At 41.3% G+C, this 25307-nt stretch overlaps 1 protein-coding gene across 1 annotated transcript in view; it reads right to left on the bottom strand.

Moving 5' to 3' along the window:
- The window catches only part of LOC145402707 (uncharacterized), a 68022-nt gene extending 58632 nt beyond the window's left edge, over positions 1-9390 (bottom strand). Inside the window, exons 1-6 of the mRNA XM_080274678.1 lie at positions 9306-9390; positions 8733-8839; positions 6262-6384; positions 5884-6104; positions 5265-5393; positions 6-164 (exon numbers count right to left, since the gene is read on the bottom strand). Coding sequence (XP_080130804.1) covers positions 6-164; positions 5265-5393; positions 5884-6104; positions 6262-6384; positions 8733-8839; positions 9306-9390 — 824 coding nt within the window. The remainder of the gene's footprint in view (positions 1-5; positions 165-5264; positions 5394-5883; positions 6105-6261; positions 6385-8732; positions 8840-9305) is intronic.
- Between the last annotated feature and the right edge of the window lie 15917 nt (positions 9391-25307).

The raw sequence follows: 25307 nt of genomic DNA, 5'->3' as shown, positions 1-25307 counted from the left end.
TTTACGAGAAGTTCATATTAGCAGCAATAGTCTCTATCATGTTGTTTTTCTTGTTAAGGCCGATGACCTTCTTCTCCCCAGGGTAATCTGGGTCGTCGATGGTCACAGGGGCATCAATTCTTGTCAGCACCCTTGACACCACCACGCGGGGACGATGGCTTAACCTTGGGTAAAAGAAAAATAAACTTTTACGTGTTGATGATTTTAACCATCACTGTAACCCCTCCTTTCTTCAGTCTGATGCCATAATAGTCTTTTGTTCATTATGCTAGGTTCAAATGCTTACTGTTCATTCAGTTCGATCAAGGTGTTCATCCTGAAATCGTAAGCAGACGACTATATTCAATCTATCCATTTCATAAAGTTCTCTTAAGTTGCAAGAAGCCTCTGGAATAGGAGCCCCCCACAAACTGGAAAAAGATGCCACCACTCACAAGATTACTTAATGTGAAATGCAAAAGTGGGGTCAACTTGAATTACCCTCTGTTATACAATTTTTGTGTTACTCAGCTGAAAATAGGATATTTGTTGATTTATCTACATATAATCTATCAATCTATCTATTGCCAGACATCATAATCCCATAATGGGTGACCATTTGTCTTAGAGTTATTTGTTTTATGGGGAGGGGCACTAACCCTCCACCAACCCACTTGTTGACACATAGGGAGCACGTATGGTTTGGTTATATGGTTACCACTCAGCGTTGTAAATGGTGTCTTGGCTTACAGGAAACCATTAGGCTTGTCACTCAATGTAAAGCCACCTGTAAAGGAATGAAAAGCAATAAGAAGTGACAGGAAAGATGGGAAAAATAGGAAGAGAGGAGGGCAGGCACAGAAAAAGAATGATAAAGGCTAAGGAAGAAGTAGGCAGCACTACATCAAGTGAGTGGATGATGGTCGCCACCACCTACCACGATCTACATATAATACTAGAGAAAAAATGGCTTCGATTTCAAAATAGAAACGAAAAGTTGTGTCCATCTCAGTTTAGGGACAGTCTACATAACGAGTATTATGTTCCCTGAGTATTGATCATTGTCATGTTTTTCGGTGGTGAATGTACATCTGTAAGAAAAAATGGTATATGAATATAACGATATTGTATCTTACATAACAAATGAAGGAAATATGGTTCTTAAACAATCGAAGATGTTATGAACTCACTGAGCTCATGTGGATGCGCGTAGGTTGTGTGCCTGCTACTGGGGGCCCAAAGCGGCACTGATGATGTGTACACACCCCTCCTGACGCCTGCGCCTTTTGAAATTAACCGATAAATCCGGAAAATATAGCGCCATGGTCGACTGCGCAGCTAAAAGATATGTGGAAAAATAGACTGTAGCAGAAATGAGACGTTTTCTCAAAGCAAGAGGAATACCGTGCCTTTTAAAACTCGGGTCGCCGATCTCGGCCAATTAAGATTTCGGCTGTACAATTCAAACTATTATTAAGTGTAAAATGGATAGAATCATATCAGAATTTGCCAAATGAAAGATTACGATCTTTGGAAACTGTATGAAAAATTTCTCGAACACATGAGATTCATAACACTTGGTAAAAATGTGCTGAATGCAAAAAACACAATAAGCTTTCATGGCTTTTAACAAACTCTGTGGAGAACTTTTCCGCGTAAATCTCATTTAGAGCATCAGTAAAATAGCTAAGAGGAAAATAAATACTGGTATAATGCTTTATGCATGAGTAATAATCCCGATAGGAATTTTTTGAAAGGAAGGTACGCCAGCTCTCAGTGGACTGTGACCCCACGCTATTTAGTGATCCGGCGAACACTGGCAGCTTTCAGGAGTTTGTGGGGGCTCTAACTGGAAAAAATACACGATATACGTCATAGAAGTGATGAGGTAAAGAGGAATTCTAGTATTCAAATAATGAACAAATATGTACTTTAATAACACACTTGAGGCCCAACACACAACGGAAAACATTTCACTGAGGGACCCACACCCGTCGTTGCGTGGGGTTGCAATTTCCAAGTTATGTTGTGGTAGTTGAGCTTGAAATTTTGTAACGGATCTTGCACCCAGTTGCCAAATAAGTCAGTTATCAGCAGCGATTTAATATATTTGACAGCTTGAATGTAGGACTACCTGCTTTCTGCTCATGCAGGCAATCTCTTTTCTGCTCCTCATCGTGGCAGTTTAGACCTTTAACTCGTTGTGCCATCTATCGCTGGATACTTTATTTCGCCTAATTGTGTACTGCGGATTTATTGCTAGGGATTTACAAATACTCTGGAGCATTGGCAGTATATTTATATGTAGAGCTGAATGTATTTCACTGTACACATAAGTGGTTCCGTCATGAAACGGAATTTGGTTACTGGATGTTGGGGACAGCAGTGTCAGGAAATATGTGCAGTATTGGCCAGAAAGTGCACGAAACTGAGTCGAAAAAATAGTTTATACTGAACCATAAAGGTATAACTGTTGGTTTGGAAGCACACAGTGGAAATGAAAGTGTTCACGGTTGTTCATTCTGTATATGGATGGGGTTATAAAAGTGATACAAGGTAGGACAGTGGATGTTGGAGCGGCCCTAGTGAGAGAGGGCAGTATTTGGAAACTCCCTGTACTGTTGTTTGCAGATGATACTGTGTTGTTAAGTGATGACGAAGGGGAGCTGCAAGGCTTGGTGGATGAATCTGGGAGAGTGTGTAAGAAACGGAATCTAAAGGTGAATGTAAGGAAGAGTAAAGTGATGGTCTTCGAGAGAAGTGAAGTCAGTGAATGTACAGTGAGATTAGATGGGGAGGAAATCGAGAAAGTGAGTGCGTTTAAGTGCTTGGGTAGTGTGATGAGAATGGATGGAAGTTTGGAGGGTGAAGTGCTTGAATGGGTGCAGCAGGGAAGAAAGGTTGCTAGTTCCTTGAAAGCAGTGATAAGAAACAGGGAAGTGAGCATGGAAGTGAAAAAGTTACTACATGACAGTATTGTGATACCAACTCTAACGTATTGAAGTGAAGCTTGGACTTGTTGGAGGGACAGTAGTCAAGAGTGAGAGCAGTGGAAATGAGTTATTTGAGAGTAGCATGTGGGGTCACATGGAAAAGACTGACAAATGAGGAAGTGAAGGAGTGTTGTGGTGTGGATGTGGATGTGATAGGAAGCGTTAGGAGAAACACATTAAGGTGGTTTGGCCATGTGGAGAGGATGAAGAGTGAGAGACCGACAATGAGAGTGTATGTGAGTGAGGTGGAGGAGGAGAGAGGGAGGGGGAGGCCAAGGATGAGATGGAGGGATGGAGTGGAAAGGTATATGAGAGAGGGGGGTGTGAGCTGGGAGCAGGGCAGTGAAATGGCGCGGGACAGAGCGACATAGAGGCGGTTTGTTTGTGGCCACCCCTTACTGGATTAAGGCGTCTGGCAATAGATAGATAGTACTGTAGAACAAATGTGAATGGAGGGAATGTTATGTTTTCAACTGAGTCACTTTCGTCGTGTCTGAGGCCAATTTATGGCAAATATACAGTACACTCTCGGTCGTATCAGATTGTTTCGCACATATGGAATGCAGCAATGGTAGCTGGCCATAGAAAAACTGAATTTTTACTTCACATTGTTGAAGGAGAGCCTGAAATGATGAATATTCGTGTGTGTGTGTGTGTGTGTATGTGTGTGAGGTAGAACAATTGCAACTTTTTGGCGATTGGGTAAGATTTCTAATACCAGCTGTGAGGATAAATCAGCGAAAATTTTGGTATTTTGTGTGTTAAGTCGGCGAGCTAAGCACGAACTGACATGGAGCCCAAGAGAAATACAGGTTAGTTGGTAAAAATGTTGTTTAGCGCTGCTCTGGGTGTTTACTTAGACGCTAACTGTGAGGACATATAACCGCAATTGTTCAACATAACCTCTCATCTATATAAGGCACCGGAGCCTTTGGCAGGTTAGTGTCCATAAAATGTACTTGATTTTCTCCACTGCCCATGCGGGAAAAAAAAAAAAAAAAGCCTTGAAAGCAAAACTTTCATCTGACATGAAAACCCTCTGTTCACACCTCTAACTTTCATTTTTTCCCAGTAACAATACTTTATTGGGGCTGGCATGTTGAGCATTATCCTTACTTCGTATACATATCGGGATAATAACAATGGAATTTATAGTGGCTATATAAGACTGCTTTCAAAATGTCCAAAATCATTGCAGAGCTGAGCGAGAAAAGCCTCATCCGCCATTCTCAGTGACTTTCTATTTTTTTTTTTTTTACTCTGGTTCTAACCGTGAAATATTCATCCAGTCGCTTTGTTCTCTTTGTAACGACTGGCATAATACAGTTCTACAATAAATATAAACAATTTTTAGCATACTGTAGGTTAAACTCACTATGAACACATAGCATTAATTGTAAACGACCCTGCATGCAACTTTCATAATTCTCTTAAAACTTATTCCGCTCTGAGACTAGTACTTAACTGGGTTCCTAGAGATTTGTTTCCTTCCATCCATACCAATTAAAAAAAAATCAATTAGCGGTGGTCCAGCGAAGATCTGAAGTGAACCATTACTGACTGGGCGTTCCAAGAGAAAAACGTGTAATCCTCCGTTCTTAGTTACTTTATAAAATAATTTTTGTCTCTGGTTCTAACTGTTCTCTGGTACTGTACGATTCAGCAATAAAATTCAACACTTCAACATTCTATAGGTTAAAACCCAACATGAAAACTGTACGTGTAAACATTTGGCCCACTACTTAGATTTACTTAGAATTCTCTCAGGACTGAGACTATCGGTTTTACCTAATTCTTGATTGTTGCATGAGACTCCTACAGACATCTTTCCATTCATGCCATTTGTTTGATACATCAGCTACCGAAGTGACCTACCCTGCAGTTTTAACATATAGCCATCAAAATGATTCATAATAATCACCCTATTCAAATTTGGATGTGTTTTTGAGAAATCTCAGCATTTTGTACATCTAAAAACCTAGGTTTCCTAACGAAACTATTACATCTACGCGCCAATAACGCTCGGGAAAAGTTACTAGGCGTGGTTCCTTCCTCAGCGTCCATTCGACTGTGCTACTGTAGATACATGAAGAATCCTCAGTAAGATAAAAATATGGGCTAAGGCCTTCTGGGTAAAGCCATACATTCTTCATCTTCTTACGTCAAAACAAACCACTGATTGTGTTGCCTGCATAAATTTCAGTCATTTAATTAGATAAGTAAAAATCTACGTAGAGTCAAACTAATATGCTCTTCGCAGTTAAACAGTAATATCTCATAAAAATATATTACCTGGAAAATTTTTCAAAATAAAATGAGGTCGAGGATTTCATGACAAATCCTTTGCCAGGTGACCAGGTGGCTACAGTCACTGGTTGAGTTCCTGGCTGACTATAGGGCAGCTGAATGTAAATTTTAACTCTGAAATAAAAAAGAAAATGTTGTGATTATCGTGCCCAGCAGCTTGCATAGTACACAAGAACACTGGAAACCTAATGCAAAAAAACGGTGAAAAAGTGAACAGTTAAGCATGTATCAGATTCACAGACAAATGAAACAGTGAAATATACGCAGATCACAAGTTCATATTCATTTTTGTCTTTATTAAAGTGCATTATTTATGAATGCTGTCTAAACATTTCTAAACTAATCTCTTCAGGAAATGCACCAAACATGTTGCTAGGTTAATAATTCAACGTATCCTTGGTATTTGGCATTACTTCGTCAAGGATGCTTACTGTAAAAGGGACATTCTGCTCGTTACTGATCCATTAATAAAGCGTTAGAAAAAGATAAAAAGATGTAAACAATAACGACAAGAGTTATTATTTACACATTATTTAATACAGGTTACTGATTTGCCTCTTGCAGGACTATCATCCTGAGAGTACCATGCATATTTAGCTCTAACCTGAGTGATGGATCATAAGTACACTGAAGCAGCATGGAGTTGGTCATGGCAAGTGTGTTGTGGATATAGTGGAGGTGGTGAACTGGGAGGTCGGTTAGGATAAGGAGCCTCGTCGACCACACCAGGAGGCGGCCCTCGAGGGACCACTTGGCAAAGACGGCGAGGAACACTGGATCATCGCTCACTGCCACCACCGTCACGGACCATGACACCTGCCGTAGCTGGGGACGTCACCAGGTACTATTTAGTTCACTGATCTGCCCAACTCATTGATAACGTAAGTGACGTACTTCCGTCAGAAGTATAACTGTAACCCTTCTCCCTTAGTTGAAATGTATGTGACCTGTACGTCTCAGCAGCTGCAGGAGAGTGACATACCTTGCGAGCTTGACCAATCCCCTGGGAGAGTTGTGCCTGCGTCACGTTGGCATCCTGAATGTTCCCTGCTTCTTTGAACACACCTACACCTCGCGGTGCTGCAACCTCAGCCACATGATCAAGCTGCAAACACATCTTTAGAGCATCCAGGATAATGCAGAAGGCAAAAGACAAGTGATATACATGTGATTGCAGAGGGTGTGGAATTGGTGTTGTGTGGTCGGAAACCGAATATTACACATTATACATAAAACTGAACTTCTAGTTAACAACGGAAGAGTTTTCTAAAGAATTACTAGCAGCTTCTTCACTGTGTATGAATGGCGATGATTGAATATGAATGTAGATACCATTACACAAACGGCTGTTTTGAACGGGGGGTTCGGGATGGCTTGTGCTAGTTAAAGGATATATTTGAAATAATGAAAAACGTTCAAGACTGTATTCATGAAGAAGAATGAGAGTGTGAGGAAAAAGAGAACTAGAGTTTAAGAAATCTAGTTTAGTCTGAAACAGAAAAGAAAAAATGTTAGGACTGCATGTGAGTGTGTTCGGGTTCACAATGCTTTATTGGATGCAAGACACTGTATTAGTATGAAATGTCAGGATTGAGAATAGTGGATATAAATGTGCTAGAGACTTCGTATAGTTTATATAAAATATAAGTTGAAATAATGGAGATTACGAAAGATTCTATTATGGGGATCTTTGATGAAAAGTTAGGATGATGAAAGTGGTATTTGCCGCCAGAAGAAATCTAGTATCAGTAGCTGTACTCATATGATTTACCCTTACATTTTTATTTCATCTGGGAGTAGCAAATGGACGGTGTACCATGGCCAGGCACGAGAAATTTGCACTGCTTGAGAAAACTACAGTACTGTTGACGGTTCAGTCTTAATTCTTCACTTTTGGTGATATGGATGTAATGCTGTGAATACCGTTCTTATTACTTACATCTTTCTGTTCATTACTTGCCAGTCGGACTTTGTAATGAAATTCCTTTCTCTCTTATAGTTGACTGACTGTTTTGGCGGTTTCCATACATGTCGTGTTTCAGTGGATGCAGTTGTTGCAGTGAACCTCCAATATATTCACTGTGTGTGTGTGTGTGTGTGTGTGTGTGTGTGTGTGTGTGTGTGTGAGAGAGAGAGAGAGAGAGAGAGAGAGAGAGAGAGAGAGAGAGCGCACACTGAATCATTCCATTCTTATTTTCATTTTGTAGTTAGCGACGTCAGGTATGTAAGAACTCTAAATAATTGAGAAATCTTCACTCTTAAGCTTAGAGTCCCAAACGTCATCTCTTAATCGAACGCCATCCCCATTTCGGGGCATGTGAGAAGTTCATTATTCTCCATTTTTCCCCTGTCGTCGTAATCATTTTGGAGGGATCAGTAACTGTGTTTATTAATGAATAAAAAATAATAATTTATTTCCGTATTCATGCTGCATCGTTCCTCTCCAGCTCGCTTCCTACAGGCCACCATTTCTGTTGCACTTTACTTGGTTGGACGGAATATGTTTGGCTTACACGGATCTAACTCCCTGCACCGGCAAACATCTCTGATCACAGCTCCATCCACTGATGCATGCGCTCAGTGGAAAATATTAGGATGTTGGTCATCAAGGCCAACACAAAAACACCCTTATTTATATACATCCATGTAGGTGCATGACTTACTTTGTCCTCCGCAGACCTGAATCAACACAATGGGATCACGTGAGGATGAGGGTCAGATTAACCTTGCTGTGGCCTGGTAGGCAACGCGGACGGTTGACCTGCAACATATAGATCTCTTTTTCCGTTTTTTCGAGTGTGATATTGGAATGACCTATAATGGCCTTTTTTGATGGCCTGATGGGTGATGCCCTTATTTGGACACCCAAATCGTATATATATTCCTCTCTGGATGTCTGGATGGCCTGTGACAGGCCGTGGCCAGGTAGGCAGTTGCCCATTTTGCCTATAACTGGTAATCCGTCCCTGGTATGGATGATACTTGCAACTCTACAAATCTTTGCATATGTGGGTTTGTTGGTCAGGTGTAGTGTCACGTGCCTTGGCAATGCAGCAGACACCGAAAAACTCATTTTTCTTCTGCTACTTATTTTCCCATCAAATTACTGTACTGTTGCAACCATTTGTGAACTCTCTTCTGACCTATTGTATGAAGATCTTCAACTACTGTACAGTACATTATCAAGCTGTTATAAATCACTACAGTAATGAAATATTTTCATTGTGTCAGTTTGGATTGTTATCTTAGTAACCAGTGCTGTAATATACTTTATTTATTCACTTGGCTAAAGTCCTTTATTGCACTTGGTTTTTTTTAACCAACTTTAGTATTATATTGCTGTGCAGTATTTGTGTTCAGTACTATTGAATCCCATACCCGTTACAGATTTTTTAGATTCGAAACAATTTTTTCAGTAGGCAATATTGTTTCACCTTGTTATTATAACCTTACCAGTGACCAGTTGTCAGTGATGAGAATAACAAAGTCCCCGTGTTGTGGAGCAGCTTTAAGGATGGCGTTCAGTAAATCCACAATCGCTGCTGCCCTAACATCCACACCTGGATTGAGATGTTAACCTCGTGAATGCAGTGATTTTTTAAAAGCTTAATTATGGTCTCCCCCAAGATTTTTTCAAGAAAGAATTTTCGAACTGGAGGAGTTGCATTTAGACTGGATCTGCTCCTTCAGTACTAGAGCTGAATAAAAACATTCAAATGATTGATCACCAGGAGATAAAAAGAAAATATGGATAGTAATAAGGTATGTTCCTTTGGCAATTCAGCTGGTAGCTAGTGAAACCATTATTGAAATTCTGTAATTCTTTAACTTATATTTGGTATTTATAATACAGATTTTTTTCAGTTTATGGGATTTTTTATTTTCAAAATGGAGGGTTTACATTCAGCCCTGAATTTTTCCGTAGCGGACATGGATTTACTCTGAGCTAAGTAAAATTTGACAATAACATGAATAGAACGCAAAAATGTGTCGACATAATTATAGAGTTAAGACCTGCTCACTCACCAACAGTAGAAAAATAGGCAGCAACACCGAGGCAGAAGTTGACGGCAAGCAGGGTGAGGGCCAGTGTGGTGGCTGCATTCGCCATATCTGCCGGAGGATATTACTTATAAATTATGCCCGTATTCTCGTTGCAATGAGAGATGTTGTAGCGCCAACTCTGTCGAGATTTACCTTTCACCTTACTCTTCATTATCTTGTCCTTAGTTTTTCAAGATGATTTTTTCCAGGTTGGAGAGAGACATCAGGTTTTGAAGGGATGAAGAAATTCGTTTCGAGTTACGTCACTACAAACGGTCTCCTCAGGTACAGTAGCAAAAAATAAATAAATAAATAAATAAATAAATAAATAAGCCGAAAGAAGTGAAATTAAAGAAAACATGAAGAACGAAAGAAAGATAGAGCAAGTCAGAAAAAAAGACCGTATTCAAGAATTGAGATACTGTACTGTATTTTGCCAATACGTCATTTCACATATTATTACTGAGTGAATAGTAAAAATCTGCCCAAAAAGATAGAAGAAAAATATCTTTGGCACAATTATTATTTTTATTCTTTTTTATTTCTTAGTATGTAATAAGTTCCAAGTCTCTAGTTGGGCCGCGTACTGTGTCTCAGGCTAATTAAACACAAAGGGTAAATCTGATGCATATAAATAACCTTCCTAAAAATACTTATTTTACTTTTTAATCGCAGCTCATAATACTTATCGTCCACTCAAACTTCCACCCACTTTAACCCTTCGTCAGTCCTGTGGGTTATTCAAACGTGGTTAGTCCGGTGGGGTGGTACAACTCTCTCTCTCTCTCTCTCTCTCTCTCTCTCTCTCTCTCTCTCTATATATATATATATATATATATATATGTATATACAACACCCCAGTACAAAAATACATGTAGTGTTACTAACATGTAAAATATATTCATACTACCGCTTCAGGATACTGTATCTCTGCAATCACTAATGAAAAGATTGAATGCCTTGTAGGTGGTGTTTATCAATTTATAATAATAAAATACTCTGGGGGTAGGGGGGGTTTTCAAGAATACTCCCCCAGTATCCCTGCTTATCGTAAAAGGCGCCTAAAAGGGTTGGCGGAGGGTTAGTGCCCCTCCCCGGAAAACAACTAACTAAAAAAACAAACAAGAAGCCTCGGACAAGGACTGACCAAACGATGACGACCCAGGTCCGGACAAAGGACTTGGTAATGGGTACATGGAATGTAAGAGGAGCGAATGATGAGGTGAAAGAGAGAGAGATTGTCCAGGTGCTTGAGGGTGAGAAAGTGGATGTATGTGGAATAACTGAAACAAAATGGAGAGGAGAAAGTGTGAGAGAATGGGAGTATGGATGGGGTATATGTGCAGGAGTAGGTGAGAATGAGAGGGCAAAGGAAGGAGTATGTATAGTTGTGAGTAAAAGATGGAAGAAGAGCATAAGACAGTATGGATCAGTTGGGTCAAGGATTGTGTGGGTAAAGTTGAAAGTTGGAATACAAATGTGGGCGATTGTGTGTGTATATGCGCCAACGCAAGATCGTGCTAGAAGAGTGAGAGAAGAGTTCTGGACAAATGTAGAAGTGTGCATGGAAAAGTTTGGAAGGAATGAGAGCGTGTTTTTGATCGGTGATATGAATGGTAAAGTTGGGAATGTGAAGGTGGATGGAATAGTTGGTGAGTGGGGTGTGCCTGGTGAGATAGATGAGAATGGGAGTGAGGTAGTGGACATTTGTGCTGGGAGGGGGTTGGTGATAGCCAATACCCTCTTCAGGCATAAAATGATCCACAGGTATACATGGCGAGTGATGAGAAGGGTGGGCGGTGAACTGAATGAAAGGAAGGCAATGATTGATTATGTGTGTGTGGATGAAAGGATGCGAAGATGTGTAAAGGATGCAAGAGTGAATAGAGGTTGGGGGAGTGGACTTTCTGACCACTACTTGGTGGTCGCCAGAGTTAAGATTCAAGTAAGATGGAGGAACAGAAGAAGGGAAAGACGAGAGGAAGGAGTAATTGCAAGGAGATTGGAAAGGTTACAAGAGGATGAGAAAAAGGCAGAGTATAAGAGAGAAGTAGAGGAACGATTGGGCAAATATGAATTGGAGCAGATGGGAGACGTGGAAGGTGTGTGTAAGATATTTACAGAAGAAATACTGTATGTGCAGCATGTGATGTGGTGTGTGGAAGGAAGAGAAGACGGAGGGGGGTGCAAGGAACAGCGTGGTGGACTGAAGAGGTGAGACAGGCTGTGGCACAAAAGAAGAAAGCATACAATGAATGGATGAGAAATAGGGGCGTGGAAGAAGTTGAGAGGCGGAGGAGAGAGTTATATGTAGAAAGAGAGAGGTGAAAAGATTAGTAAGAGAGAGTAAGAAGAGAGTGGATGAGGAATTTGGAAGGAATTTGAGTGTAAAGTGGAGGGACTGTAAGAAAATGTTCTGGAAAGAGGTGAAAAGAGTAAGACAGGGTGGAAGTGAAGTTAGCAGGGGAGTGAAAGATAAAAATGGTAGATTACTAGTGGAGAAGGGAGAAAAAGTGAGCAGATGGAGAGAACACTTTAAGGAATTGTTGAATATAGAGGATGGAAGTAATGCGAGTATAAGTGGCCGGGGAATGGCTGGGAGAAGGAGGGAGGTGAGAAGACAGGAAGAAATCAGTAGGATAGAAGTTGTGGAAGCAACGAAGAAAGTTAAATCGGGGAAAGCCCCAGGAATTGATGGAGTGTGTGGTGAAATGCTGAAGCATGGGGGAGAGATAGTAGTAGAATGGATGTGGAAGCTGTGCAGATTGGCTTGGGAGGAAGGTAGAGTCCCAGAGGATTGGAAGTCAGGTATAATTATTCCCTTGTACAAAGGAAAAGGGGAAAAAGAAGTGTGTGGTAATCATAGGGGCATTTGTCTTCTTAGTATAATAGGAAAAGTGTATGGTAGGATACTTATAACAGAGTTAGAGAAAGATCAGAGAAATTAGTTGGAGAAGAACAGGGAGGCTTTAGGAAGGGAAGAGGTTGTGTAGATCAGATATTCAATCTTAGATCTTTAGTGGAAAAGTTTCTAGAGAAGGGAGAGAAGTTGTATGCAGCTTTCATGGATTTGGAGAAAGCATATGACAGGGTGGATAGACAAGGATTGTGGAAAGTGTTAAGAATATATGGAGTAGACGGGAAGTTGTTACATGCTGTGAAGAGTATGTACGATGGTGCGAAGGCTGCAGTGCATGTGGATGGTGAACTAAGTGAATTTTTCTCTTTGAAAGTTGGTTTGAAACAGGGATGTCTCATGTCTCCATGGTTGTTCAATCTGTACATGGATGGGGTAATAAAAGAGGTACAAGGTAGGGTAGTGGATGTTGGAGTGGCCCTGGTGAGAGAGGATAGTGTTTGGAAACTCCCTGTACTGTTGTTTGCAGATGATACTGTGTTGTTGAGTGAAGACGAAGGGGAGCTGCAAGGCTTGGTGGATGAGTTTGGGAGGGTGTGCAAGAAACGGAATCTAAAGGTGAATGTAGGGAAGAGTAAAGTGATGGTCTTTGAGAGAGGTGAAGTCAGAGAATGTACAGCGAGGTTGGATGGTGAGGAATTGAAAAATGTGAGTACGTTTAAGTACTTGGGTAGTGTGATGAGTAAGGATGGAGGTTTGGAGGGTGAAGTGCTTGAAAGAGTACAGCAGGGAAGAAAGGTTGCTGGTTCTTTGAAAGCAGTGATAAGAAACAGGGAAGTGAGCATGGAAGTGAAAAAGTTACTATATGACAGTATTGTGATACCAACTCTAACGTATGGAAGTGAAGCTTGGACGTTGTTGGAAGGACACAAGTCAAGAGTGAGAGCAGTGGAAATGAGTTATTAAAGAGGAGCCTGTGGAGTCACATGGAGAGACAGGCTGACGAATGAGGATATAAAGGAGCATTGTGGTGTGGATGTGGATGTGATAGGAAGCGTTTTGAGGAACACACTGAGGTGGTTTGGCCATGTGGAGAGGATGGAGGGTGAAAGACTGACGAAGAGAGTGTATGTGAGTGAGATGGAGGGGGGAAGAGGGAGGGGGAGGCCGAGGATGAGATGGAGGGATGGGGTGGAGAGGTATATGAGGAGGGTGTGAGTTGGGAGCAGGGCAGTGAAATGGCGGGGGACAGGACGACTTGGAGGCGATTTGTTTGTGGCCACCCCAAACGGGATTGAGGCGTCTGGCAATAGATAGATAGAATAAAATACAATATATTATAATATCAGTAAAAAATAACAAATGGACTCATATGTCCTTTGTCAGGTAAACACGCACATGCAAATACATTTTGTGATTTTTAAAATCAGTATAATGATAAACAATATGCAAAAATAAGATAAAAAAAAAAATCTATATCACAATATGATCTAAATGGTTAGTTTGATGGGGTGACTGGACACTCCAGGCGGGGGGGGGAGAAGTGCCCCTCTCTCTCAGTACAGCAGAGGCAGGACTAAATCAATCCACATGCTCCCTCCCCTCACTGAATCAGGAGAGTACTGGAACGGAGAGAAATATTCGAATTACAGGCTGGGAATATGAGCTTAAAAAAAAAAAAAACAATCGGGGTGCCAAAACACCCCACCTGACTAACGAAAGGTTAAATATTCCGTAGTTATCAAAATAACTTATATTCAGATTTCTAAAAAAAACTATTACACATTCATCATGGTCTCTAAAATTTTGAAATGAAAACCATACCACTGGCCCTTCCACGACCTGTTTTTATCTACAGTTTTTCCCCGTTAATTTTTGTGGTCCGTTTGGTTTTCTTTGTTGAAGATCTAGTATGTGTGTGTGTGTGTGTGTGTGATTTTTTTTTTTTTTTTTTGTGGCGCTCATTATGTACATTCTGCATTAAATTAAGTCGACATTCATCTCACAGTAATGCAGGATTTCTGTTGTTCCAATATTTCGATGGTCATTCTTAATGAAGTACGGATTTGGTGAATTCATCGCCTACCACTTTTTTCATATAATGAAGAGGGGAAGGAAAAACTAATTAATGGTGAAAAGAAGATACCATACACCAGCCTACTGTACAGGTGTCCTCCAGTCATATAAAGAAATGTAACTTTCGAACTTGAAATGTGTGCGCTGAAGTTGTTGAGAAACTAATCCAGGGCCATAAACTCCAAAGAGAAACCGTTCTGGAATAAAGGGAATATCACAGTGTGACTGTCAAGTCAGAAGCACGCCCAGAACCCCCGTGTGGCATAGGGGATGGCGTGGAGAGGTAGCACAATGGGTTCAACTTCATCTGAACATTTGCCATAAAAGTATCTGTAAATGATGGAATGAAGGCAACATTCTTTCTTCCTTATAGGAGAAGTAGTTCGTTTGTAATTGCTGGGTTATTATTTATTCTTATACATTTACTTTGATCGTAACAGGCGATATGGATAGAAGAGTAGGCACTTGTCCTGAGGATGACATAATGGGTTGTAATGGGGTACAAGAGAAAATGATAATGGGATGCGACTGAAGGATATGTGTCAGGAATGTTGTGCATTTGTAACTCGTATTTCAAATACAAAGATGTAGATAAATGTACATGGTATAAAGGAAACGGGGATCGTATTGAGAGGAGCCTGATTAATTACGTCCTAGTAGAGGTGGATGATGGGAATGGTGACTGATACGAGGGCCGTGAGAGGACGATGTGGAGATCTGTCAGATTATATGACAGTGGTAAGCCAGATCAAGCTAAGAGGAGTGAGGTGGATCAGGAAAGAGAGGAACAGTCAGGTTGAAAAACTGAAAGTCGAGAAACTGAGGGTCAAAGAAATGGCAGATGAATACAGAACTAAAGTAGGGGAGGAGTTAGAATCAGTGAACTAGAATGAAATTGATCTGGATAGCCTGTGGAATGCATATAGGAATGCTAAAGTGATGTGTGGTGTGGCAAGAGTAACAACAAAGAAGAAAGGGAAAAAGTTAGAAGTGTCTACAGTGGTTACAGGACAAGGGTTCAACTGAAATTAGAACTGAATATATTGAGAGGAAGAAGCACGTAAAGAGACTAGTGAAGAGGAAAAAGGAGGAGGTAAATGATGATCTAGGAAGAGAAATGAATGCATATTACTCTGAGAATATGAAGTTATGCTGTAAAGAGGTGAGGAAATGTAGATGAGACAGCGGAAAGAAATGTGAAAGTATGAAGGACGTAAGTGGTAGATTATTAACCCATGGGGATCAAGTAAGGACCAGATGGAAAGAATATTTTGAAAGTCTGACTGAATGGGAATACAGGGAGCACAACCGCTGTAAACACGATTGGTTTGGGAATGGGGGGGGGGGAGTGCAGAGAAGGAATGCAGTGCCAAGAAACGTGACACTCGCACAGGTTAAGAACACTGCGAAGAGGCTGAAAAGTGGGAAAGCAGCTAGAGTTGATAAGATGTATCGAGAAATGATTAAGTGTAGTTGAGAGAGCGGAATGACGTGCTTGTTGAGATATGTAAGAAGGCATGGATGATTGAAACTGTGCCAGCATAGTGGAAAAAGGCTGTGATTGTACTCCTCTACAAAAATAAAGGTGACCATAGTGAGTGCAAGAATTATCTTGGCATAAGTCTATTGAGTGTTGTAGGGAAGGTATATGGAAGAATTGTTATTGGAAAAGTAAGGGAGATACTAGAAGTCCTAGTGAGTAATAAGCAGGGGGGCTCTCGGAGTGGCAGAGGATTTTTTTTTTTTTTTATGCGAGGAAGAAGGAACCAAAGGCCATGAGCCCGCAGTAACAGTTCCCTCCAAGAGAAAAACAAAATACAATAGAGAGCCAGATTCTAGATCCGATCATGTTAAGATGCCTGGACACACTGCGTTTGAAAGACTGGAGATCATAGGCAGCAGGAAATACAGACAGAGGGAGACAGTTCCAGAGTTGACCTGTTGCATAAATGAAAGACTGGGAGTAACGGTTAACTCTTGCATTAGAGAGTTGGACAGAAAAGGGATGAGAGTTTGCTGCCAGACGGGTGCTACGCGCCAGTCGTAGAGGTGGAGGAATGCAAGCAGACAGTTCAGAGGAGCAGTGACCATCAAAGTAGCGATAGAAAAGAGATAAAGATGCAACAGTGCGGCGAAAAGACAGAGGTTGAAGGGAGTCAGTAAGAGGAGGAGAGTTAATGAGACGAAAAGCCTTTGAGTTGTACTCCACACAGGGGCGGATAAAACCCCTGTATAGAGTCAACAATTGTGCAGGGGTAAAGAAAGAGCGGAGTCGGTGTGCTTGTATAGAGTCAACAACTGTGCAAGGGCAAAGAAAGAATGGAGTCGGCTTAGCACACCCAATCGCTTGGAAGCAGATTTTACAAGAGATGTAATATGATCTTTCCAAGATAAGTCCCGAGTAAATGAAACCCCAAGCATGTTCAAGGATGATGCAGGATTACGCTGAATATTATTAAACATTAGTGGGTATACCTGTGGAAGATTTTGTCGGGTTGATAGGTGTAAGAACTGAGTCTTAGATGTATTAAAAACAACCATATTATTTTTACCCCAGTCAGAGATACGAGCCAAGTCAGACATTAGGTGTGCCATAGCCTCATCCCTTGCCTGTTGAAGTAACTGTTGAGATGGGCGTTGCGAGAACTGAATGGAAAGGTGAAGGGTGGAGTCATCAGCGTATGAGTGGATAGGGTTAGATGTACAGCTTAGAAGATCATTGATGAATAAAAGGAAGAGAGTTGGTGATAGGACAGAGCCCTGAGGAACACCACTGTTGATAGATCTAGGAGAAGAACGATGGCAGTCTACAACAGTGGCTATAGAACGACCAGAAAGGAAGCTAGCGATGAAGGCACAGATAGAAGGATAGAAACCGTAGGAGGGCAGTTTGGAAATTAAAGATTTATGCCAGACTCGATCGAAAGCCTTTGAGATGTCAAGTGCAATGGCAAAGCTTTCGCCAAAGTCCCGAAAGGAGGATGACCAGGAGTCTGAAAGGTAGATGAGAAGATCGCCAGTGGAGCGTCCCTGATGGAACCCGTACTGACAATCGGAAAGAAGGTTGTGATAGGAAAGATGCCTTAAAATTTTTCTATTGAGAATTGACTCGAAAACTTTTGAAATACAGGACGTTAAAGCAATTGGACGATAGTTGGAGGGTTGGGAGTGGTCACCCTTCTTTGGGACTGTCAGAATGAGAGCAAACTTCCAACAAGAAGGAAAGGTACAAGTTGACAGACAAAGGCGAAAGAGTTTGCCTAGGCAGGGTGTAAGCACAGAAGCACAGTTCTTGAGAACAATAGGAGGGACCCCATCAGGCCCATATACCTTGTTAGTACTGAGGCCAGTGATGGCAGAAAATACATCAGCTGAAGACATTTTAATGTCAGCCATGAGGAAGTCAGAGGGGGGAAGTGATGGAGGAACAGCACCGGAATAGTCTAAGGTGGAATTGGAGGAGAAAGTCTGTGCAAAGAGATCTGCTTTATCAGTAGAAGAAATAGCTACAGAACCATCAGAGTAGAAAAGAGGAGGGAAGGATGATGAGGTAAAGTTGTTAGAAAGATTTTTGGCAAGGTGCCAGAAGGAGTGGGAAGAATTCGAGTTGGAGAGCTGAGAGCATTTAGTATGGATGAAATTATTTTTAGTAGAGCGAAGAACAGACTTAGCACGATTCCGGGCAGAAACGTAAAGATGATGTGATTCAGGGGTGGGCTGGCTCCAGTACCTTTTGTAGGCCATCTCCTTGTTGCGGAAAGCATTAGAACAAGCATGATTAACCCAAGGCTTTCTTGCATTAGTCAAAGGATATGAGAAAGGAATGTATGCTTCCATGCCCGAGAGAATAACTTCCATAATGCGCAAGGCACACTCAGATGGCTCACGGCCATGGAAGCAATAATCATTCCATTGAAAATCAAAGAAGTACTGCCTGAGGGCCTCCCAGTCCGCGGCTCCAAAATGCCACAGACGATGTTTCCCTGGAGGGTCCACAGGCCGTACCGGAGTGATAGGACAAGTTTAGGTAATAAGGTTGTGATCGTAGGAGCCCAACGGAGAGAAAAGATTAACAGAGTAAGCTGAAGGATTAGTTGTGAGGAAGAGGTCAAGTATGTTGGAGCTCTCTCCAAGGCGGTCAGGGATACGGGTAGGGTGCTGTACAAGCTGCTCAAGGTCATTAAGGATAGAAAAGATGTAGGCTTGTTCACCAGATGGATCCGTGAAAGGAGAGAGCCAAAGGTGGTGGTGAACATTGAAATCTACTAGAATGGAGATTTCAGAGAAAGGAGAAATGGATAGAATGTGTTCCATCGTAGAAGTAAGATAGTCGAAGAATTTTTGATAGTAGAATTAGGGGATAAGTAAACAGCACAGATATATTTAGTCAGAGAATGACAGGAAAGCCGAAGCCAGAGTGTATAGAATTCAGAAGAATCGAGTTCAGGAACACGAGAGCAAGATAAGTCGTTGCGTATTTATACACAACAGCCACCTTTGGCTTTGAAATGAGTATAGAGAAAGTAGGATGATATAGAAAAGGGATTGCTGTCAGTTGCCTCAGACAGCTGAGTCTCAGAAAAAGAAGGTGAGATTTAGAGGAGAGGTGGTGCTCAACAGAGCGAAAGTTAGAGGACAGGCTGCGAATGTTGCAGCAATGAAGAAGAGAGTCAGACAGTGGTTCTGGGCACCTCGAGTCACCACCGGGAGAGGGGCGGATGGTGGGGGCATTTATGGTCCCCCCCCCGGGGGACTCCGAGGCTTGGTGATGAGACGCCATTTTAGTTGAATTTTGAATAGGAAGTGTAGTGTGTACTGTGCATGTAGTTTGGTGTAGATAGTTAGAGAAATTTGTACTGAAGAGCATGCTGGCCTACTCTCTGTGTAACTGAGACACTGAAAAAGTTCAGCAAAGGGGGATGGTCAGGAACTAGTCCTGAGGGCTGATGAAACGGGAGCTCCAGCACTCCCTGTCATCAGCTTTCCATCCACCTCGGGAGTACTGCCCTGCTCGACTGGTGCTACAGTCTACTTCTCCAGATGTGTGAATAAAACATTTGCAGTGAGACAGATAGTGAAGGCTTTTGAGAAGGACTATAAGGTGTTTCTGGCATTTATAGATCTGGAAAAAATATATGACAAAGTAGACAGAGAAAAGATTGTGGAAGGTTTTGAACATTTTTTTTTTTTTTTTTATGTGCCGTCAAGAGTTTTTATGATGGGAGTGAGGCATCTGCAAGGATAAATGGGCATCTTTCTGATCGTCAGTATGGGTTCTGTCAGGGACGCTCCACAGGCGATCTTCTCACCTACCTTTCAGACTTCTGGTCATCCTCCTTGCGGTACTTTGGCGAAAGCTTTGCCATTGCATTTGACATCTCAAAGACTTTAGATCGAGTCTGGCACAAATCTTTAATTTCCAAACTGCTCTCTTACGTATGGTTTCTATCCTTCTATCTGTGCCTTCATTTATAGCTTCTTTTCTGGTCGTTCTATAGCCGCTGTTGTAGACGGCCATTGTTCTTCTCCTAAATCTATCAACAGTGGTGTTCCTCAGGGCTCTGTCCTATCACCAGCTCCCTTCCTTTTATTTATCAGTGACATTTTAAGCTGTATATCTAACCCTATCCACTCGTATGCTGGTGATTCCACCCTTCACCTTTCCATTCGGTTCTTGCAACGTCCATCTCAGCAGTTACTTCAACAAACAAGGGATAAGGCTATGGCACACCTAATGTCTGACTTGGCTCATATGTCTGACTGGGGTAAAAACAATCTTGTTTTTAATGCATCAAAGACTCAGTTCTAATACCTGTCAACCCGAAAAAATCTTCGACAGGAGTACCCACTGATGTTTAATAATATCCAGCTCAATCCTGCATCATCCTTGAACATGCGTTTGGTTTCATTCACCCAGGACTTATCTTGGAAAGAACATGTTACATCTCTTGTAAAATTTGCTTCCAAGAGATTGGTTGTGCTAAGCTGACTCCGTACCTTCTTTACCCTTGTACAGTTGCTGACTTTATACACGGGTTTTATTCGCCCCTGTGTGGAGTACTACTCTCATGTGTGGGTAGGCTCCCCACATACAGCTCTTCTCAATAGGGTGGAGTCAAAGGCTTTTCGTCTCATTAACTCTCCTCCTCTTACTGACTCCCTTCAACCTCTGTCTCTTCACCGCACTGTTGCATCTTTATCTGTTTTCTATCGCTACTTCAATGGTCACTGTTCCTCTGATTGAATGGAAATGTGGCCCATTGGACTGGGCAAACTTGGACTGTCTGGACGTTGCTACTCATCACCCTGCCCTGGGGTGGGAAAGGAGATCCTGATGATGATGATAAATTTTCTTTAAGTTTTTTCCAGTTGTTTTCGTGCATCCTTTCCACATCCACTCCACATGGGTGAGCAATATTCGAGCTGAAGGAGCACATGACTCTTGTAAATTAAGCTGACTGCTCGTCAGTTAAGAAGTTGCGGACCCTTTATAATGATCCACGTTTCTTTGAGACAGTTTTAGCAGGTGATCTAACGTGAGAGATCCAACTGAGGGTACTTTTAAGCGAAACCACAAGAATTTCAATACTGTTTGAGTTAGGATTATTGGTACCAGTGAAAGTAATACAAGAATTAGACAATATCTGCCACCAAGTAGACTGGATACATTTGTTTTTTCTGTGCTTGGATTAGTCTTGATTTATGGAGATTGCTGTGCTGAGTTGGGAGTTTAAAGATATCACACTCATTGAAAAGATGGTTTATGTGTGAAGGAACTTTTAAGTACTGAATCATCTGCATGAGTGTGAATGGGATTATGGATGACAGACAAGAGATCATTAACATGATTAAGGTACAGGGCTGGAGTCAGGAATGGTGTCCGTTGCACACCGTCATTAACGGTGTGGAACTTGGAATAGACACCATCTGTCTTTACTCTTAACAGAGATATGAGGAGAATGGTTGAACAAAAGACGAAAGGCCGTAGCAAGGGAGTTTGGATACAGGGGAATGGTGCGACACACTATCGAAAGCTTTGAAAATATCTAGGACTACAGTTTGGGTTTCTCCATGTTGGTCAGTTGACTGATGGATTGTATGAGTAATACGACTGAGTATGTTAACAGTTGATCTTTTGTGGCGAAAACCATATTGTCTGTCACTAATTAAGTTAAAGATTAACAATGTGCTTATTTATGACAATCTCAGATTACCAAGAAAAAGATGTGAAAGCTATTGGTCTCTCTCTTATCAGAGGGATCAGGGCGACATCCTTTTGTTTTTTTACCACTGGGTGCATGTTGGCTTCTTTCTAAGAGTTAGGGAATGAAATCGTACTCACAGTAGTAACAGTACGAATAATTTAGCTTCAATAAGAGCAAGTTCAAGGGAAAACTTTTTAAAAACTATGGGAGGAATTTTTTTTTTGAGCTGGAAATGTTTTTGTTGGTAAATTCTCAGGGATTGATATTACATGTCTTGTCTGTATCTCTAGTGAAGAAAATTCAGGGAAGTCAAGTTCTAGTACAGGAACGTTCTAACGTTTTCTTCTAAGGTAGAATTTCTGGCAAACATACAGCCAAAAAAAGAATTAGCTTTTCCGTGAGGATCATTTAGTTGCAGTGTTTCCGTCTGAACAATTTAGTGGAGTAATGGATGATTACTTGCCAAGTTTATTATTGAAGGAATTGAAAACTAACCAAAATATTCTCTTGTCATTTGAATTATTTTATAGTCTGGATGTTTGTTAGTGAAGAAAATTTGATTTGGTGAGCTGTATTAATCATTTGTTTGGTTTTTAGCAGTTTTAAATTGGCTGAGGAATACTGTAGTTTTTATTATATAAGTAAGAATTATATTCTAAAGACTTCTGAATGGTTGCTTTGGCACAATTTTAGTTGATGAACCATTTGGAAGAGTTCATTATTTTAGTAAACTATTGTCAGGGTATGAACAGTTCCATGCCATCAAGTATTAAGGCATTTATGTGGGGACTTCATAGCACTGTGCCATTGGAGAGGAAACACTGTCATTGATTATCAGCTAGGTAATTTCTAAATCCATCCCAGCCCTAACAAAATACAATCTGGTCACCCTGACTGGTTCAGAGTGGGGAGGTTATGGACAACTAATCAGTGAACTTTTGATGAGATTGTGGTTATACGATGCCGATGGTGACAGTACTGCAGTCCTCTTTGATCTGGGTTATCAGGAATAGGTTCATGAGAGAGGCACTATTACCAGTTGTGTAAGAGTTAACCCCTAACCGCCGGCTGACGTGTATGGATGTCACGATTCAAGGCACTGAGCACCACTGGCTGATGTGATGTACCATACTCACCTTCCCGCCATCCTTTGAACTCATGCCCATTTTCTGTGATACCCACCGGGTAGGTAGGACCCCCAGGTACCCCACGGATGAGCGGTTCAGTCTGTACACGGCAGTGGTAGCGTGAGGAGCCATGTCTTCTTCTTTGTCACTGTCCGATTCCATAACACCACGTAAAGGGCCGATAGCCTCATCGACCCCAGCGAAAGTTCTGCCCTTAGTGCCGGGGAAAGGGCTCAGTGACTGAGCAGGTGTGTGGGAGATTGTAAATAGCATACAGGTATGCATAAGTGTGTTATTTTTATACGTAAATGAAATGTAAGATATAAGTTATATCTAGTAAGAAATACTTACTAGAAAGAAAACCAAAAGTGCATGGGAGAGTAAGAAAATGACCTGGTTAACTGTAACTAAATTTTTTCCCTCGTTACTCTGAAAACAATGTTGAATATATGAGCATTAGTGTATACGTGATGTGAAATACAAAAAAATGTACGTTGTGTAAAACATTAATATTTTCACATTGCCCCTGAATAGTACAAATTAGTCACAATTTCTATCATGTAATTACCTCATAATCAACCATACTGCGTGAAACAGCGAGAGCATTTACTTCTCAAAGTACAATTACCCATAATCGTGATGTCAAGTGCAAATATAAGTGCCGCAGTAGAGGGAAATTATTATAATTGAGGCAAGAAGCGAGTAATAAAAATAAAGATCTATTCTTTTTCCATACATCCACGGGGCATAGTGGCGTTATAAAACGGGTGGAAAACCATATTAGGAGCCACATGGAAGGGGTGATGACTCATCCTTTTGACGGTGAGCAAAGTAAAAAAAAATGATTGGAATATTCCGAGAGGCTGGGCAGTGTTACAATCACCACTCCGGTCAATGCTGCCAACGCTAGCCAACAAGTCCAAGGCCACTGGCAGTGGCATGCTACCAGATTAGCCTGCCAAAGCACAGAAAACCAGTCATCTTTAACTTATCCTACTCATCGACGGGACCTCCTGGAGACCAAGGGGTACTTTCATTTGAAAGAGGAAGAGTTGGTGAGTCTTATGCATACATAATTTTTTCCCTAGCCATAATAGTTTGGCAGATATTAGGGTTTGAAGTAAGGGTATTTTTGCCAAAATCTCAGAAATCCCCCGTAAGGCCCGATTCACACATCCCGTTTTGGTTCCGACAGGCAGCCCGCTGGCCTGATGCCATCAGACTGTTGAGTATTCACATGATGCATTCCCGGTCTGTACAACATCGCCATTCAGTGTGTGCCCATTGTTGTGTGAGGATCATGACCGGTTGGTCTCTAAGAAATTTGGTGGCAATTACACTACTATTAGCAAAAGAGGAGGAAGAAAAAGTTCATGGAATGAGGAATAGGTTATGAGTACACCAGTCACTGAAAATGAGAAAGTTAGAGGGAGAATTCTGGACACAGTATAAAGAACTGGCAGATGATGTGGTAAAATTTTTCAGTAGTCCTGCTGAAGCTCTACCTCGGGGGTGATATAGCTTGCCCTGTATTAAGGCTGAATGATATAGCATATCCTGTATTAAGGCTAGAAAAAAAAGCGAATTTTACCTGCAACGATTATGAATCATAATTTCATATATAATAAACTAATGACACACTCATCTGTTTTGTTTACTTCCTCTCCAGTCACTTTCCTTATCTTTATGCAGATTATCACTGTACTGCTTGTTATTCATATAAAATATCGCTTCATAAGAACACATAATTTCGATCAGCCTTTCGTCTATGATGCCAAACAATGAACTGTATGTATTATCTACATGGACAAGGCGGTGGAATGGATGGGTACGCTACGTGTCCTCGTTCACACGAGCCTTCACAAACCCGTCACGCCGGCGTCAAGTCGCCAGCCAGCCAGCCAGGATTTCTCGAGAAGATATCCGTGACGTGTCGGTCGACTGACGGATGGCTGCTGCCGTCAGCTTAACAGGTCATGTGAACAGTTACATTAGAATGCATGTAAGAAATCTGGACGGCGTCTAGCCACCAGACTGCCTGTCGGAACCAAAATGGGTCGTGTGAATCGGCCCTAAGGTGAAGTGGGCGACGGCCGGAAACCCCCTGTGGCTAAGGGTTAATGTTCCTACAAACAGATAGCATTCAGGACCAGTATCGTCAGTCCTGGTTGAATGCAATATCCGCTCTACATCATGAAGATTAAAATTACTCTGGACAAAAAATTCAGTTGTAAGAGTGAGGCGAAAGTTGATTAAATATCTAAGTATTGAGTCAAATATTCTGGGTTCTCATGAGACACTGGGAATGCGATAAACTATAGAGATATATCTGGTAATGTTATGGTACTTCAGTTAGTACAATAAGTAATGAAAATTAGTTGAAGTAAAGTTGATAATAGTGCTAATAGCCTCGGTATTCCAGTGACGAATGAGGGAGAGGTTGAGAGCAGGTCTTGGAGTTAACTTCTCGTCTTTGCTAGCGATATCCCCCTTAAAGTGTACAAAGAAAACTTAGTGTGAGGAGAATATATATATATATATATATATATATATATATGTGTGTGTGTGTGTGTGTGTGTGTGTGTGTGTGTGTGTGTTTCGCACGGGGAGTTTGTGTAATCAGTGATATCATAAAATCATTGGAGAATTCGTGAAATGAGTTTAAATCAGGATCGGTTAAGTAAGGTTAGGTTTATTTAGGCTGCGGTTACGTTAGGCT

The sequence above is a fragment of the Coenobita brevimanus genome, chromosome 58 (assembly GCF_032717465.1).
Source record: "Coenobita brevimanus isolate Jiangsu-jjx chromosome 58, ASM3271746v2, whole genome shotgun sequence".
Lineage (NCBI taxonomy): Eukaryota > Metazoa > Arthropoda > Malacostraca > Decapoda > Coenobitidae > Coenobita > Coenobita brevimanus.
The sequence above is the reverse complement of the archived record's forward strand: the minus strand, read 5'-3'. Positions and strand labels throughout refer to the sequence as shown.